The sequence below is a fragment of the Pollicipes pollicipes genome, unplaced genomic scaffold, assembly GCF_011947565.3.
Source record: "Pollicipes pollicipes isolate AB1234 unplaced genomic scaffold, Ppol_2.1 Scaffold_4295;HRSCAF=5057_pilon_pilon_pilon, whole genome shotgun sequence".
NCBI lineage: Eukaryota > Metazoa > Arthropoda > Thecostraca > Pollicipedomorpha > Pollicipedidae > Pollicipes > Pollicipes pollicipes.
This window is the reverse complement of record NW_023596461.1, coordinates 29961618-29979357: the sequence shown is the minus strand read 5'-3', so window position 1 is coordinate 29979357 and position 17740 is coordinate 29961618. Positions and strand designations below refer to the sequence as shown.

General features: G+C 51.7%; 1 protein-coding gene across 1 annotated transcript in view; it reads right to left on the bottom strand.

Moving 5' to 3' along the window:
* Positions 1 to 438: 438 nt before the first annotated feature.
* The window catches only part of Epac (Exchange protein directly activated by cAMP), a gene marked incomplete at its 5' end in the record, with an annotated part of 38119 nt that continues 20817 nt past the window's right edge, over positions 439 to 17740 (bottom strand). The window contains 8 exon segments of the mRNA XM_037219675.1: positions 439 to 2462; positions 2907 to 3026; positions 4007 to 4236; positions 5068 to 5246; positions 6118 to 6243; positions 7099 to 7199; positions 8358 to 8504; positions 13951 to 14188. Coding sequence (XP_037075570.1) covers positions 2335 to 2462; positions 2907 to 3026; positions 4007 to 4236; positions 5068 to 5246; positions 6118 to 6243; positions 7099 to 7199; positions 8358 to 8504; positions 13951 to 14188 — 1269 coding nt within the window.

Genomic DNA, 17740 nt, shown 5'->3' with positions numbered 1-17740 from the left:
TGTGTGTGTGTGTGTGTGTGTGTGTGTGTGTGTGTGTGTGTGTGTGTGTGTGTGTGTGTGTCGTTGTTTGTCCGGTCATGTCTCAGTGTGTGTATTTGTGTGGCGTGTGTGTGTGTGCATGTACGTATGCGTTGTGTTGTGTATTGGTGCGTGCGTGCACTGCGTGCGTGCGTGCGTTTGGGACGCACGCTACAGGCATTGTCGTTAGTACATGGTCTATAAAAATTACCAATATACCATTCTGGATGAAGACAATGAGAGGGACATAAGAAGTTTTGCACATTCGCGCTGTCATGTTCGAAAGCATTGTTTTGGAATAAGAGCGCAAAGACAGACTTGATTCTGACACATCCGCATGTAGGTCAATTTACGCTCGTGGAGCTTTCTCGAAGCGGCGTGACTCTTCGCAAGTCAAGCACATCGTGTGACACAAGCAGCAACGTACCCACAGTTGTATTGATATCGAGGGTAGACGGAATGGATGGATGGTACGTTACACAGGGCGATGTGATGATGTCAATACTCATGACGGCCTGGTTACATTGCCCGACCGACGCACGTGACTTACAAAAGGCGGTAGACAGAAACAAGCGCCACATTGGTTGCTACAGCACGGACTTGTACTTTCAGTGGTGGATATATGAATTAAAACGAAAACAAGCGCGAGAGATATCCAGGCTCACTAAGTTTAACGGCCGAGCTACACGCATCTTAGATACCGGGGCTTCTTGAGAATCCGAATAAAAGCGGACATCACAACGCTTTATAAGCTTACTTGCGGCAAAAACATGGTCCTGTTACAAGGGTCTTTAAGACACCGATTGCTGTCCGGTTTAGACATATGTATATGTATATATGCATATCATTAGATTTTTCTTGTTTCAGCACGATGTTTGTGAAACATTGAATTGGATCTGAGCATTCGGCACGGATGTGCTATTCGAATGTTTTTGTACAACTTTCATGATTTGCTATTCGATTGCCAGAAAGTGTAGCATAAATGATATTAAAAAACTTCCTATGTGCAAACTACGTGATATCATCCAAGCTGACTGAAGAATGGGGTCACATATCTGAAGGCGTTGGCTGTGCATAAAACTTTCCCCAGGATTAGGAATGCTGGAACTAGCTTGTCTTGTTAGCTTTAAAAATGTTGTTAAGTGCCTCAAGAGCAGTGCAAATACTGTTTCTGTTAAATGCAATACAGTGTATAAATACGCATTTTCCTATCACGAAAGTCGCGCGTGCGCCATACATGGTGCCCAGATCCACATAACAGCTCTGGAATGCGGGTTCAAAACTTCAGGCTCCGTCATGAAACGGTGATGGAAACACCACCCGCAATATCAGTAAGGAAATCCGATCCAAATCTAGCCCACTCGTGGAAACCAGACTATTGAACGACTTTGGGCACATCTGTGTGCCTCTTTGAACAAGCGTTCGAATATTTCCGACCACTTGGATGATAAGCTTCACATTTTAATCAGATTTCTTGATTAAACCTTCGAATATTCCGACTCCGAATGCTCAGATCCAAATATAACACGCACTCACACCGCGCTCCAGGGACTCTGCAGCGTAACAGTCGGTAGGCGTCGGAGGGTCACAGAGCTACGGGCGAGCCGTCCTCACCGGTGACATATCCACCCATCTAAGCGGAGTAGGTCGTGGTTCTAATACTGCGGTTTCACATGTATCAGGTTTGACCACGTTAAAGACACCACTGCCTTATCATACGCCAATGCCTTCCACCATATTGAGCCAACACAAAATGACGGGAGCTGGTAGTCGAGGCGGCTCATTGCATCGAGGCGGCTCATAAGCTCACCGAGAAAATGTGGATTGAGGACTAGCATAACCTTTGGTGCGTGATACACAGCCACATACGCAGGCTAGAATTTGCTGGGATGAGACATTCCCTACAAACGGATACGAGCCGCGGGGCGGCGCGTCCGACCACAGCACCCGGTCTTACGTCAGCGATCGCGCGGAACCGTCCAGCAGACCGTCGCCACTACAGACAAACCATAAGCTGAGGCGCCACCGGCGACACCCGGCTGTCCTCCGCGGGACGCCAGCCGATGACTGGCGGACAGGCCGGTCCGCTCACTCGGCTTAACGACTCGGCGGAGCAGCTGTGACGTCACTGGTGCTCGTCCAGTCACGTCTCCTGGCGCGGCGTCTCTTGTGGCGGCCAAGTCACGCTGCTCAGAGTAGGACAGGAGCTGCAATGTCCCTGCTGGTGTGGAAGGCGACCTGCGGCACCGTGCACCTGGCGCGATGGTGCCAAAGCTCAGATTGACGATGCCCCGCGAGATGTCGCCCGGGTCACTCTCACGTTCTCCGGCTCTCAATCTTCTGGCTGAGCGTGTTCAGGATCTTTTGATTGTCGATGACGTACAGAGAGCGCAAATGGCGCCGGATCTCGAACTCAACTCGCGACACCTGGTCCACATCGGACTCTGTGGGTAGGAGAACGCCGGGTGACATCTCATTGACAGGTGGGCGACAACTCGCTGCTGCGCGGGAGCGCGACAGGGGCGGTGCGTGAGCTTCTCTGAATCAAAGGAACCCGCCACCAGATCCTTAGATATGGCACATTTCTGCGAACAGAGCCTGGTTCGCTGCATCCTCTGCCAACATATGCAGCAGGGCAGTGTTGTAATTGTTACGCATTCTATCTATTTCATCAGAAAACGCAGAGTACTTGCTGGCACGAGCAGCCCTAAAGTAAAATTATTCCCTAACCTCATAATGTTTTCGGGATATGCTATATAAGGACATGGACATGCTATATAATAAATATTTCTTCGAATGCATGGCATTCACCAAGTTCTTTTTTGGCCAAAGCTGCCCATTCTGCAGTCATTGACACGTCCAAAGCAATCTGCGGGCCTTCCACCTACCTAGTGGCCGACTGCGACAGTAGCGAAGCGTTCGCATGGTCTGCGCCAACATGTGCATCTTCTCAAAGTTCACCAAACCGTTGATGTGCGTGCGGTTGCCTTCGTGGGTGAAGGTCATGTCTGAAGACGGGGTCATGACCGCATCAAACACAGCTCGGTAGGTTACACAAGTACCATTCAGCCCACGCATCGCGCATGTGAAAGGCCCTCAGGCTTTGCTTGGGGGCCTTTGATCGTCGAGATTCCTTGCAGCGCCGTCTGGTGCGACAATGCTCGCTTCGCGCTAATAGGAGACCACGCACCAAGCATTGAGAAGGAGCCGTGGAAAATAACGGTGGCGACGCACAGGTTATACAACAGTGCATTGCCCACACGTGAGAGCTGTCGTGACATGCCCAAGGGTTCTAGAAAACACGAGATCGCACCATACGCTCTCTGGCAAATCAGTAACACTAACACCACCGGTGCCAAAGCAGTCTACGGGCCGCTCTAAAGGGTGTTCGCCTGATGTTTTTGTTTCAAACGATGGTTTGTTGCTGGTGATAGGTGGTAGATAGAATATATGATATGGCCTATATGACAAAACTGACCCGCTAACGTGCAGGCATATTTGGGGCAATCAGCTTATAACAAGAAAATAAGAGATAACTTAAAAAAGAAAGAGATGCTGAACCATGAGCTTCTGGACTGGCGGCATTCGCCATGATGGACATGGTATGCAACAGAGCGCTTGACTTGGGGACAGGCGGCGATGCGGGCGACCCGGCCAGCCCAAGACGGACGCGCGGCTCGCACCTTTGGGACAGGCGGCGACACGGGCGACCCGGCCAGACCAACACGGACACGCGGCTCGCACCTTTGGGACAGGCGGCGACACGGGCGACCCGGCCAGACCAACACGGACACGCGGCTCGCACCTTTGGGACAGGCGGCGATACGGGCGACCCGGCCAGCCCAACACGGACACGCGGCTCGCACCTTTGGGACAGGCGGCGACACGGGCGACCCGGCCAGACCAACACGGACACGCGGCTCGCACCTTTGGGACAGGCGGCGACACGGGCGACCCGGCCAGCCCAACACGGACACGTGGCTCGCACCTTTGATAAGCAGCGGCATAAACGGGATGATGGGCGGCAGCAGGTCGGCCATGTAGACGCGGTAGGCGCGGTGGTTGCGCGTCGGGTCGATGAGCACCTCGAAGGCGGCGTACATCTTGCGGAATTTGGACGGCAGCTTCTCCCACGTCTGCGTCAGTCGCGACACGGCCGTATTGCTCAGGCCCATGACGATGGCGAAGAAGGCGTTGAGGTTCTTCAACTCGCGGCACCTGCCGCCAGAGGCAGGCTAAGGTCAAGAGCCTGCCATGGTCCACAGACGCCATGGCTGCGACGGCTGGCGCGGTGCCCGTCTCAACACAGGAGCGCGGCGGAGTGGGGAAGACAACCGAGCCAACAGGCGACAGAATAAGTGGCAACAGGACGACTATCTGGGCAGCAGCCCACTGGACGAACGACAAACCGGACAAGGAAACATTCCAGCCACGACGTCACACAATTCACGTCTCTGGTTACATGTCTCGAAAAATAATGGACGAGATTTCTTTTCGAGATGCAACTGCTGCAGTAACCTTCCAACCTGAACCACCATTGTTGGGGATAGCTGTGGGAGAGGGAGGAGGCGTAGCGGCTCAGCGACCATAACTACCATTAAGCATCGCAATCCTTCAAACCGTCTTTCGTTGGGAAATACAAAGTCTAGGCCCGTAGGGACGAACGAGATCAAGGCCTTAGCCGAGCACCATGGCCTCAGCCGAGCACTGTGGGTAGGCGCCCAATCAACTGAGATAATCCATCCCAAAGTGAGATATGCTAAAGCGCTGGTGACCAAAATATAACATTGTTCCATATATATATATATATATATATATATATATATATATATATATATACACCATTATCACGTTGGACAGATATAAGCTATGCTCGAAGGCGACCAGAGCGGCGCTTTTGTCGCAAAGTATGTCGCACTGAGAAGCATGCGCTCCAGCGCCACTCCAACACCGTGAACCAAGGAAACACATTCCGCGTGGTTCAACAACGTCTCATCGCTTTGTTGGCGCTTCAGCCGGTTATAAGCACAAAACAAACGCGAGACTCACGCGGTGGCCAGCTTGATGAACTTCTTGAGCAGGCCGACGCGTCGATTGAGATTGGCGCACAGGCACGTCTCCGTGATCACCCAGTGCTGGTACTCGGTGAAGCGGCACAGAAACACGTCCAGGTTGGCTGTCGTCCGTCCCGGCTGCTCCCGGCCGCTCACGTGGTACAGAATCTCGTACTGTACACAGCACAACACACACGGGTCACGCCCGTCACGTGCTACCGCATACTGGGATGCCAGAAGTTGAGGGACCCGTCACGTGTCGTAATGTCGTAATGTCGGTCCACGAGGATCCAACTACAAGAAGCGATCCCCGCCATGCTGCAGTGACGTGGCTACTGCGTCGCTGCAGCATGACGAGAGATGGCTTTCCCGGGCCTCCCGTAATACAAAATCGAGATCACACTTCCCATTCCTGGTGGAGCAGCATCGCTTCCCAAATAATTCGTATTGTGAGCCTTATAGCGTCCGACCACAAAATGTCGCCCTTACTGGTCCCCGCATGACCTGGGACTGTCGCCCGGACCGGTCCCCGTCTGACCTGGGACTGTCGCCGGGACCGGTCCCCTTCTGACCTGGGACTGCCGCCCGGACTGGTCCCCGTCTGACCTGGGGCTGTCGCCCAGACTGGTCCTTGTCTGACCTGGGATTGTCGCCCGGACTGGTCCCTGTTTGACCTGGGACTGTCGCCCGGACCGGTCCCCGTCTGATCTGGGATTGTCGCCCGGACCGGTCCCCTTCTGACCTGGGACTGTCGCCCGAACCGGTCCCCTTCTGACCTGGGACCGCCGTCCGGACCGGTCCCCGTCTGACCTGGGACTGTCCCGGTCTAACCTAGGAATGCCGCCCGGGCCAGTCTCCGCTACGGTGGACATTGGAAGACGGGTCAGGATAATCCAGCTGCAGCGACGCTCCGCAGTGCAAGTCCAGCCAAACAAGTTATACACTTTCCACACAGCGGCAGGTTTAGTGGGCGCGAAATAATTCATATTGCCAGGGCCCAGCTCGTTCTGCAGTCGTGACCTGATGGCCCGGCGTGTATGGGTACCTCGTGTATCTTGTTGAAAGCCTCCCAGTCAAGCTGGGCCATGGCCACTGCCATGTCTCGCGTGTTGTATGCCTCGATATCGAAGCAGCTGCTTTCAGTCGGGCCCTCCTGTTCCGGCAGTGGCGTCTGCAAATAGGTCAAAGGTCAGAGGTAACTTCGCAGGGCCTGCGTCCCCGAGGACTTCCGCGACAGAGACTCAACTGCACCCTGCAACGGCTCCGAAATACCGTGCAACTCGGTCGGGAGACGTCAGCGTACATGAATAAACCAGGGGCATGGCAGAGGCTGCTTGCTTGTAGCACTAACAGGTTTCTGCGAACTGCGGTGTACGTGGCGATGTGTAGTACGTGAAAGGCAGCCTGAGCGTTGTGTCACGACTATTAGTTGGTAGTTCCGACCACGGAAGCCGGGAAACTGTCAGCGAGCTGTCGGGCTACACTGCTCCCGATGACATCACAAGAAGTGTCTGTCATGCGCCTGACAGCGCGCAAGCCGCCCGTGAACGGGGCTTTAAAGGGCTGATGTGGAGCCATGAACGTATTTCGTGACGCAAACGGTGTTTGACAGGCACTCGCGTGCTGTCCGTGAGGCATTCAGCGCAGCCATTCGCAGTAAGAGTGGCTCCTGTGTTTAGCGCTGACCTGTACCGCTAAAACCGGCCGCTGCCTTGCACGTAATGTAGTGGCGTAGCGTGGCCACGAGGCTAATGAACATACAGAAATTGGCACTGAGCGCAATCCGACCCGCGTGGTGCCGTCACTCGCCGTGACATCTCGCCACTGATGCACGCACACGGGCGGAAGCACCTGGCCGGCTCGCACCGTTATTAGCTTTGGCTTCCCACGCTGCATGTCTCCAATAGCTTCACCGAGCACGTCTGCGAGATGTGCGCTCGTCTTAATAGCAGAAGCGGCACGCGGCAACAGCCTGCGATGACGTCAACGCCCTGTGTAGGGGGAGGGGGGAGGGGGGGGGGCGTACCAGGGCGTCGAGATGGTCCTTGGGCGAGACGAAGAGCCGGCCGTTGAGGCTGAGCCCGGTGGTGACACTGTTGGCAGCGTCCCTCAGGACCGTCCGCTCGCCTGCCGGACACGACAGCCGGTGATGCGGCAGAAGCTCCGGCGAGGTCACCGCCACAGTCCCTGACAATAAGCAACAGCAAGTACCGAAGGCAATTGTGGAAGGGAGAACGAGAAATGGAGAGAGAGAGAGAGGAGAGAGAGATGAGAGAGAGAGAGAGAGAGAGAGAGAGAGAGAGAGAGAGAGAGAGAGAGAGAGAGAGAGAGAGAGAGAGAGAGAGAGAGAGAGAGAGAGAGAGACAGAAGACAGAGACAGAGAGACAGAGAACAGAGACAGAGAGAGAGAGAGAGAGAGAGAGAGAGAGAGGAGAGAGAGAGAGACAGACCAGAGACAGAGACAGAGACAGAGACAGAGACCTAGACAGAGACAGAGACGATACAGAGACTAGACGAGACAGAGATAGAGAGACAGAGACAGAGACAGAGACAGAGACAGAGACAGAGACAGAGACAGAGACAGAGACAGAGACAGAGACAGAGACAAAGACAGAGACAGAGACAGATACAGAGACAGAGACACAGACGAGACAGAGAAAGAGAGAGAGAAACAGATACAGAGACAGACAGAGACAGAGACAGAGACAGAGACAGATACAGAGACAGAGACAGAGACATACATATACGAGACAGATACAGAGAACAGAGACAGAGACAGAGACAGACAGAGACAGACAGAGACAGACATAGACACAGACAGAGACAGAGACAGACATAGACAGAGACAGAGACAGAGACAGAGACAGAGACAGAGACAGAGACAGAGACAGAGACAGAGACAGAACAGAGACAGACAGAGACAGAGACAGAGACATACAGAGACAGAGACAGAGACAGAGACAGAGACAGAGACAGAGACAGAGACGAGAGAGACAGAGACAGAGACAGAGACAGAGACAGAGACAGAGACAGAGACAGAGACATAGACAGAGACAGAGACAGAGACAGAGACAGAGACAGAGACAGAGACAGAGACAGAGACAGAGACAGAGACAGAGACAGAGACAGAGACAGACAGAGAGAGAGAGAGAGAGAGAGAGAGAGAGAGAGAGAGAGAGAGAGAGAGAGAGAGAGAGAGAGAGAGAGAGAGAGAGAGAGAGAGAGAGAGAGAGAGAGAGAGAGAGAGAGAGAGAGAGAGAGCCAACGCCAGGGAGTTAAGCTCACCGGAAGACTTAAGTTGCACCAGCAGCAGATCGTCGTTGTTCAGTCCTAGCTTATCGGCGGCGCTGCGCCTGATGGCTGCCACCGTGGCTGACAGCGGGAACTTGAGCGTGCAGAACGTGTGGTCGGCGCAGTACACCCGGAATATCACTGGAACCAGACCTCGAGCATCAGCGGCGGCTGGGCCGGGTAACAACGAGCACATAACGCTGTTATTGCCCGCGGAGCGCGGCAATAAACACACTCAGCGTTCCGTTGAGTACATATGAGTCGGCTGAGAACGGTGAAAGCAAACAGGACCCGCCACGCCTGGGTAGCAGGAATAACACGAACAGAACAAAAACGCTTAAAACTGGGCATGCTCGGGAAAGCAGAACAGTTTTGGCATCCACGAAGCATGCAGAAATAGTGGTATTATTGCACACACGGTGCTTCCGCAATCTTACAACATGATCGACTTAACGATAGTTTTGTTTTCTGAAGGAGCTTATCAATCAACCAGCTACGAAAGCTTCTTGGCTAGTGCCAACGGACCGACATCGAGCCGAATTTGGCCTGCACAACGTACAACTGCACAATATCCTACGGACACATCTATTTCATTATGACTTCTCCATCACTCATAGCCTGCATGGTTCCCGCTGCATTGTTCCACCCCTGACGCTATCCTGAATCGCATTCATCATCTTTTGTCTTGGCTTCCCATATCGTAGCACAGAGTGGTGCGAAGTATTCCGTCATATATTATGTTCTATCATCACCGTAATGTGTTCTGTTCTCAGGAATCAACACACACAATCACACAATCAACACATTTCATTATGATACACACAATCAACACATTTCATTATGACTTCTCCATCACTCATAGCCTGCATGGTTCCCGCTGCATTGTTCCACCCCTGACGCTATCCTGACTCGCATTCATCATCTTTTGTCTTGGCTTCCCATATCGTAGCACAGAGTGGTGCGAAGTATTCCGTCATCTGTTATGTTCTATCATCACCGTAATGTGTTCTGTTCTCAGGAATCAACACACCGAGTAAAATGCAAGCGCTTGCCACTGTGAAGGAGGCCGACACTTATGCCCCTCACCCATTCATGGCTCGCAGGTAGAAAACATGTCCCGCATTGAATACGATTTAGAAATCAGTCGAGCAAGGAACCACTAAAGAAAGCGCCTGGCACAGCCAGAAATCACTGTGCGTGCTCGCCTACAGCAAATAGTCTGCCTTATGGAACAACTTCCGTTTAGTGTTTTTCCGTGCAGTCCACTTCAGAAACGTAACGGTTGGCAGTACGGCATTTCTTCGTGTCCATCCATATCTCTGTATGCCGGTTTCTCTGCCACAGCGTACGAAGTAGACTGTCCGCTTCTGTCCAACTCGGGTTGCCGAACTGGGACTGGTTTCCCTGATTCATACTCTAAGGAAGCCGATGTTTTTTCCACGCTTGGTGCTGCCTGTCTTTGCCCAAGGTAACAGACTACAGTCGTTCCGCATGATTCATGGCAGCAGAGCACAGTCGCTTCGTCCCATTCATGGTGAAACACTGCCAACAATCTGTCCCACCCATCCCTCAAATCTCATTTAACTTCTGCTTTGCCAACAGCAAAAATCAACAGCTCCAGTGTCAATCCGGCGCCGGCCGACCCGGGCCTTGGTGACGACCCATTGACAGACTGAGGGGGGCGTCGCTGGCGGCGGGCGCGGCCGCTCCGCCACCGAGCCGCGGCTGCTCCGCCACCGAGCCTCGCCCGCTCGGCCACGCCCAGGGCTGCATACATTGCCGACGGCGGCCCCCAAATGAAATTGGCCGGTGGCTGTTTCCTAAACGGCCGGCAGCACACCGCGTCAATCTCTCTGGACAGACAACGGCCGGTCTGGCCGGGCGGAAGCGGGATCAGGAGGGAGGGACGGGGGTCTCGGTGCCGTCCGGATTACCACTGTGAGCGGGGCGACATTGGTGGCAGTAATGCGCAGATAGTGTCCCAGGCGCAAAGCACACTTCGTACGTGGCAGATCTTTGTGCGTGGGGTGTAAGACAACAATGGAAAAGACGGTGGTACATTGAGACGGGGGCTAATCACACGCGAACAGAAAAGCCGTGAGCTTCGCGCCCTACAAAGCTCAAAGCTCATTCCCTCACGGCTAACTGCTTCCCACACACGACGGCGATACGCTGTCGATGTCTGGGAAAACACGCCTTCAAAACACTTCAGTGGGGATGAGTTGAGCTCCCGGCTGCGCACTGGAATGGTATTCTTCAGATGTGTGATAAAGAGGCCAACAACCTATCAGACTTTTGAGAGCATCCGGCCAAGGATTGAACATGCGGCAAGCGGCCGGTTGAACGTAGCGCGCTCGGGGAAGGGTGGGGGTGGGGTCAAGTTGATCCCGCGGGATCTCAGTAACTAGGAGAGCTTAAGATACTAAATTCGCAACGGAGGTACGACTTCATACGAACTAGTTTGCGTTAAAGTGTAAGGTCCCTAGGCTGTGATCTTCGGATCAAAACGGGTCAAACAAGGTAAAACTTCAGATAGGGGCCAGGAGTGTCCTACGACCACACGTAACCAGTTCTAGCTCAATTTATCATCCGGATATTATGTAACTGGTGCTCATGACATATCAGTGACCTTATGTGACCTTAAGAAGGTAAAAATTGACCAAAAACTTCGAGGTGGTCATTACATTTAATTATGGTTTATTACATTAATTATGGTTTAATTGTAATCATTACATTTAATTATGATAATGATCGCAAAGTATTACTCTACCCGACATGTTCCTCAAAACAAAGTTGACCGGTGCCATTTTGGGTCAGTGACCTCCCCTGACCTTCGTAAAGTCAGAATAAAAACACATTTTGACGTGCTTGTGGTCCATGAACTTGGAATGAACGTGGAAAGTACCTCGTTAAGCAAGATTTCTGAGAATATGCAGTGTGGTTTTAACTTTGCTCTGACAATCGCAGCTGAACCAAGGTGAATGGAATTAGTCGTAATCCTCATTTCAGTCGTCTAAGTAACCATTCCAAAGTTGTAAAGCTTCGTCTAACGATCTGCCTAGGAAATGCCCTCCCTGACAGGCGGGACCTGGCTTTGACTTTCTATAGATCAGCGACCTCGCGAGCTAAAATTGATGTTTAATACCAACACATCATCTATTCTATTGTCTACAGCGAACCAAATTTTGGCAGGGCAACCCGATCGCATCGTTCATGAATCAGTCTGAAAACAGTTGCCTGATCCCCACGCGAGCTCACATACAAATATAACGCGGCTGCGAATTGAGTCGGAGATGTGCTGTTTTAAGTGCATTCTTTACAGTCACCTAGCCCTTTGAATATAACGATACTGTCATGTCAACTTGACTTCCGCGGCTGACAGGCCACATATCACCAGGATGGGGAACAGTTGAGACTTTAGAAAAAAACTAAGACGTCCCCAGGCAAAACGATATTTGTTCTGCTATTTGGTTTGATGTCATGGGCAGCTGTCGGCCTGATATCGTATGCATTTCGACGTCTTTTGGCTCATGTTGCACGCATGTACCTCATGAAGCAAAACATTTGTATGCAAGCCTACTATCTGATTGGCCTGGGGTCACTGTTGTCAGGTCAGGCCAGCTGCAAAACGTGAAAATGGACACAATATTTTATCCACTACATACGTGTGAACGCTGGAAAGAGGAATAAGATGCGCCTATCTGTTTGACATATTTGACCTTGTTCTACGTTGCGCGATCCGACCCAGGTCACCATCTTCTGTCAGTCTGACAAGGTGAAAATGAGGGAATAAATGTAATCAAGTATGACACGTTGGTGCTACGTTTCTGAATAGATTACTTTATACACATATACATATATATATATATATATATATATATATATATATATATATATATATATATGTATATATATATATATATATATATATGCATATATATATATATATATATTTGTGTGTGTGTGTGTGTGTGTGTGTGTGTGGTGTGTGTGTGTGTGTGTGTGTGTGGTGTGTGTGTGTGTGTGTGTGTGTGTGTGTGTGTGTGTGTGTGTGTGTGTGTGTGTGTGTGTGTGTGTGTGTGTGTGTGTGTGTGTGTGTGTGTGTGTGTGTGTGTGTGTGTGTGTGTGTGTGTGTGTGTGTGTGTGTGTTGTGTGTGTGTGTATGTGTGTGTGTGTTTGTGTGTGTGTGTACTGTGGAACATACAATATCTATGTTGACCAGCCATGCTCCCAGTTATACGCACGTAAGGCCGAATATTTCAACCCAGTAGGGTGTTCACACAGGTAAGGTCTCTTCGAAGTGAAAACCGACGGACATCTAACCAAGAACGATTTTCTTGTCAGCTTAATGGCAAAGACCCCGGTTAGAGTCCTACGCAGACCACCCGGCTTGTGACGCGTATAGGGTCGGAAGCCGTGCCTTCTCCATTCCTTCTCAGGACTTCAGAGCACCTGACGACGGCCACATACTGAACCAGACGAAGCATTGTGTTCAGGCTTTCATCCCAGACGTGGAAGATGGTCCGGCGATTGTGCCGCCACACCAGCCCTGACGTGGAAGATGGTCCGGCGATTGTGCCACCACACCAGCCCTGACGTGGAAGATGGTTCGGCGATTGTGCCGCCACACCAGCCCTGGCGTGGAAGATGGTCCGGCGATTGTGCCACCACACCAGCCCTGACGCTTAAAACTGCTCGTTTATGCATAAAGGTGGGGAGCTGAGGAGCACTCGTCAGAAACTGGATGAAAAGCGTGCGCTATATGTATAAGAAAAAAGCTCGCGGTTATCATTCCGCTGCCCAAGACGGAATAGAAGTTTCATATTTTTGCCCGGATTTGCCTAAAAAATATAAACCAGTGAATAACAATGGCTGAAATGGGAACCAGCTGCCACTAGCACTGAATTAGGCTCTCGGTTCCGGGTCTGGATATCCTTTGAATACAACATGCTGCGGCCTGGGCAACGCCCTGGCCGACTGCGACACACCCAACGTTAACAGAAGAGCGAGGCTTTGATCTGCCGGGCGCAGCAGAAGCTTTTGTCTACTATCCCGCCTCGAGGGAGGATACTTTTGGAACCAGACGCCTCAGGGATGCGGATGACATGCAAGCCGGGTCTGTTTTCTCCCGTTTGTTAAGTCCACTCCCTGCTGGTTCTACTTTTGCCACAAGTTTGTGCGATCAACTACAGTCCTCACCTGGCAGGACGACCGTGTTGATCATGGTGCGCCATGCGGTAGGCCTAAGCAGGACTACGTTCGCCATACAAATCGGTAATGGAATTGCCTACACTCACCGTGGAAGCGACACGGCGCATCCCCAGAGAAACATCACTGACGCCAAAGCTCACCTGCCACTGGACAAGGCAGGAACTGCAAGCGTCAGTCATGGAAACTTTCGATATGTCTGCTGTATCACCACTTGCCTCCATACTCTCGCCACGGGAGGGTGTGGTGTCGGTCACTCTCGTCGTGGCAGGGGTGATGTCACTCATTCTCGTCATGGGACGGCGAGACGGCGCTCACTATCGTCAAGGGAGGGTTGACGTCACTCACTCTAGCTATGGGCGGAGGTGACGCCACTCACTCTCGTCATGGTGCTGCATGGGGCGCGCCCGGTCGGCTGCCTCCTCGTCCACTGAGCTGCCGCTGAACAGGAGGACGCGGTGGCCCTCGGACGGCATCTTCCACTTGCGCACGCCGTACGAGTGCCGCTCCTGGCGTGCTTTCTCCCTCATTTCCATCAGGTCCATCATTAGGTGGGTCTCCTCGCGGAACAGCTGGCCGTAGGTGGTGGCGTCCGCCTCCACCAGATGGTACAGGTCCTGAGATACAAAGCTCGGTCAGGAGAAGTAACACAAGGCATAGGGTCTAGGGCAAAGAAAGGGTCAAACTACCATGAACACTATTCACGGGAACAGCCGGGCATTGGGTACAACATGCGGAACAGTTTTGGAGACATAAGGATGCTAGTCAGACTGACCCTCATGAAATTGCAAAGTTGAAATATGATCTTCAAGGAAAGATAACATTGGCTCTGCTATTTCAGAGGATGTCTCACGTGTGGTTCGCAGTTTTGAGTACAGAAGCCGCTTAACCCGCGCCCTGATTCACCACTTTGTATTACGCGGACAAATAGGAAGGGGGCTCGATGCAGCCCCTGGCGCTCCAACAAAACAAAATTAGAGCTTATCAGTTAACACCGGTGAAATGGTATTCACAAGATCTCGCAATTGTAACTAGTTTTTCTGTTGGTAGGTCACTAATAAACCCCATTATACCAGGTCAAGCGTCACATTTTCCAGAAAATCGTATTTTTTAGCTTCCAAATATCGTACATCTGAGCCCACTTATATGGCGACACAAAACTTAATCAGGCGTGTTCCTTTTTATGTCGAGTACATTGGTGTACAGTCCTATGTATTTTAACCATACGGTTATGATGCGTGGCACGTCAATGTAGCAATGTCGGCCCGCCACGCGCGTACTACAGCATCGTCGGTTGCCGCCCGTCACCCACACCGGCCGTGGATCATAGTGCAGTGTTCCTAAAAGCTAACGCAGATCAAAAAACTCATGAGGGGTAGCATAGACTACTTCCGCTCCCCCCTCCCCCCCCCCCCACCAGGGAAAGGGATGAAATGTTCCACAGTTGTTTGGGGTTCGAACTGAAAAAGGCATCTTGAAGATAATTCAGTGCAGTTGATAGCCCTGCTCTTCTTAACACCTAACCCCTTTTTAGTTTCTTAGCTGCACGCCCACGAAGACGTGTAGACTATTTCGGGAAGGCTATTTAAAGGCCACCGAAGCATCCATCACGCCATAACAACGCCATTCAAATCCTGACTTGCCGTTGGCCATGCGGTAATCAAGATAAAAAATCAACTGTGGAGTCACTCATATCTGGCGTTTGTGAGCACGATTTTCAGATATCACTCCTACCAATTGGCTCACATTCAGTGTTGTGCAAGGTACGATGTCGTAGTCAAACGATGATCTTTTGAACAGCATATTTACCAAAACGGAGAAATTGTGCTGTTTAGAACAGCCTCTTCCACTTAAAGTATACCAATAGTCAAAGGTGAGTTTATTTCATTATAGATGATGCCTGCTTAAGTAACTTCAAATGTGAAACACCCCCTTTAAGCATGAGTGTGTAAACAACAAACCCAACAGGGCGTCAAAAGCATACACATGCGGGCGCGCGTCGCTGATTTCACGAACAACAAGCGTCGGTTTTACAGACACACATCCGCTATAGACCGGGCTTTGAATCTCGCTCCGACGGGGTGCACGACTGGTGATCCCGCCCCAGTGCAGCGCGCGACCGGTGATCTCGCTCTAGCAGCGCACGCGGCTGGTAATCTCGCTCCAGCGGCGCGCGCGACTGGTGATCTCGCTCCAAAAGCGCGCGTGACTAGTTATCTCGCCCAAGCAGCGCGCCCAACTGGTGATCTCGCTCCAGCATCGTGCCCAGCCAGCGTCCAACCCCGCCGTCTAAATGGCGTGAACAAGCACGGGGTGTACTTTGAGGGGCAGTGCAGCCTCCACAACTCCAGGAGGGAGCCCACCTTCTGCTGTGGGCACCGATAGCATCATGTGCGGGCTCTCGGAGCCCTGACCTGTCTTTTCAGCCCTAGTGACCCCAGGAATGAATCCGGAGCGTCCCCGTCACCTGCTGCCGAGACACACGGCAGAGTGTGCTCCCTGTAACGGCTCAGGCGCACATGCGCTGCACGAACTCGCAAGTCGAAGTGTGCTAAAACGCCAGCACTCAGGCAACAGCCCTGAATGTTGGATTTTATCGCTCGACTTTGAGGAGCATTCGAATGTGCGGTGAAGGCAATAGGCGTAAGGCGGCTGGCCGCAGCGGGCGCGGCTGCTGACTTGACCTCAACGACGATCTGGCACGACCAAGCTGAAATGCAAACATTCTGTCCGTCCCTTTAACAACTACGGTACACTGTTTGCTCTCGGGGCCTGCCGTTACACAGACAAAGTTAACACACTAGACAAACTTTGGTGATGGCGACGCCAGTGACCGTGGTAGCGGTGGGGAAAGCACGGCGCTCATCCCCTGCGTTCTTGACGGGAAGAAGCTGACGCATCGGACGGACCGGCCAGCCCGACTTTTTCGCCCAGAAGGCGCAAGCGCTCAAGGCTTTTAAACGAAAGAACAGAGTACCAAACGCTTCGTGTGTCAGGAGTTTCGAACGTTGGGTGTTCGTCGTGACCAAGTCTGTTTGAGCGAGGGAGGGGCAGACAAATACCCGTTGTGACGTAATAGGCGTCTGAGCTCAACTCCTTTCGTTATCATTTTCTATTAGAAATGAGAGGCAAAATCGACGCTCCCGAGCTATACGGAAGCTCAAGTCAGGCCTAACCCTCACAACAATAGAAACAGGAGAGGGGGTGCGGCTCCCCTAAGATTCCCAGAGAATATCCCATCGGCATGTCGTGATATCTCGCCAGAATGGTAGCCTGGAGGGGAAACGATTACGCGTGTTGTCACTGAAAGCGTATGCCTAGTACTTCTGGTTTCGAAGAAGCACCGGTCCTTTTGGGACACTGTACAGCAGTCCACGGCAGGCGCGGGGAGGGACAGAGGCAGCCGACAAAGCCGCCGATCGCGCGCGTGAGGGCAAAACTTTGACATCAAGAGGGGCCTGTGCGATAAATATATGCTCAAAGCACATATAACTGGACCGTCAGTGTGCTTAGACTTTTATACAAAAACGTCATTGTGAGTTTCGTCATGTTAAGTGCCGAAAATATGAGCATGCGAAGCAGAAATGGTGCAATTTTCAGGAAAACCTTACTTTCGACCAGGCGCAAGGGGCAACTTGTTGACCTAGCAACATAAAGCGTATTGCCAATCGCGAGAAATAGTTGACACCAATCCACAATACGTTTTTCGCGAGGCTCTATCTTGCTGAGTTTGGAAACAGCACAGGTGGGGGGGGGGGGGGGGGGGCCGCATATCGACCCCGTCCCCTTATCAGACGTTGAAAAGAGGCTTATCAGAGTGGCTGGTAAAGAAAGTGTTTCCAGAAATCCATTGTTTTCCGTTTCCAAGAAATAATCTCAAGGAGAAAATCTAGGAACGCTGTCTACAAAACAAAATTCACATAAAATACTTAAGATCCCAACAAGCAAATGACATTTCGTGATTACGCATGCTTGAAATCGCACATAGGAATTTGCCTGCGAGTGGCAGGTAATAATACTCATAAGCCAATCATAGATCCAAACGGAATCTACTGCCGCCCCTCGATTTTCTGCCCCAGTTGCGATGCACTTTAAAAAGTTTAAAAAGTCATGTGGACAGTTTAGTTTAGACCGTCGTCTCAATGTTACTTGCACAGTAAAAAATTGAA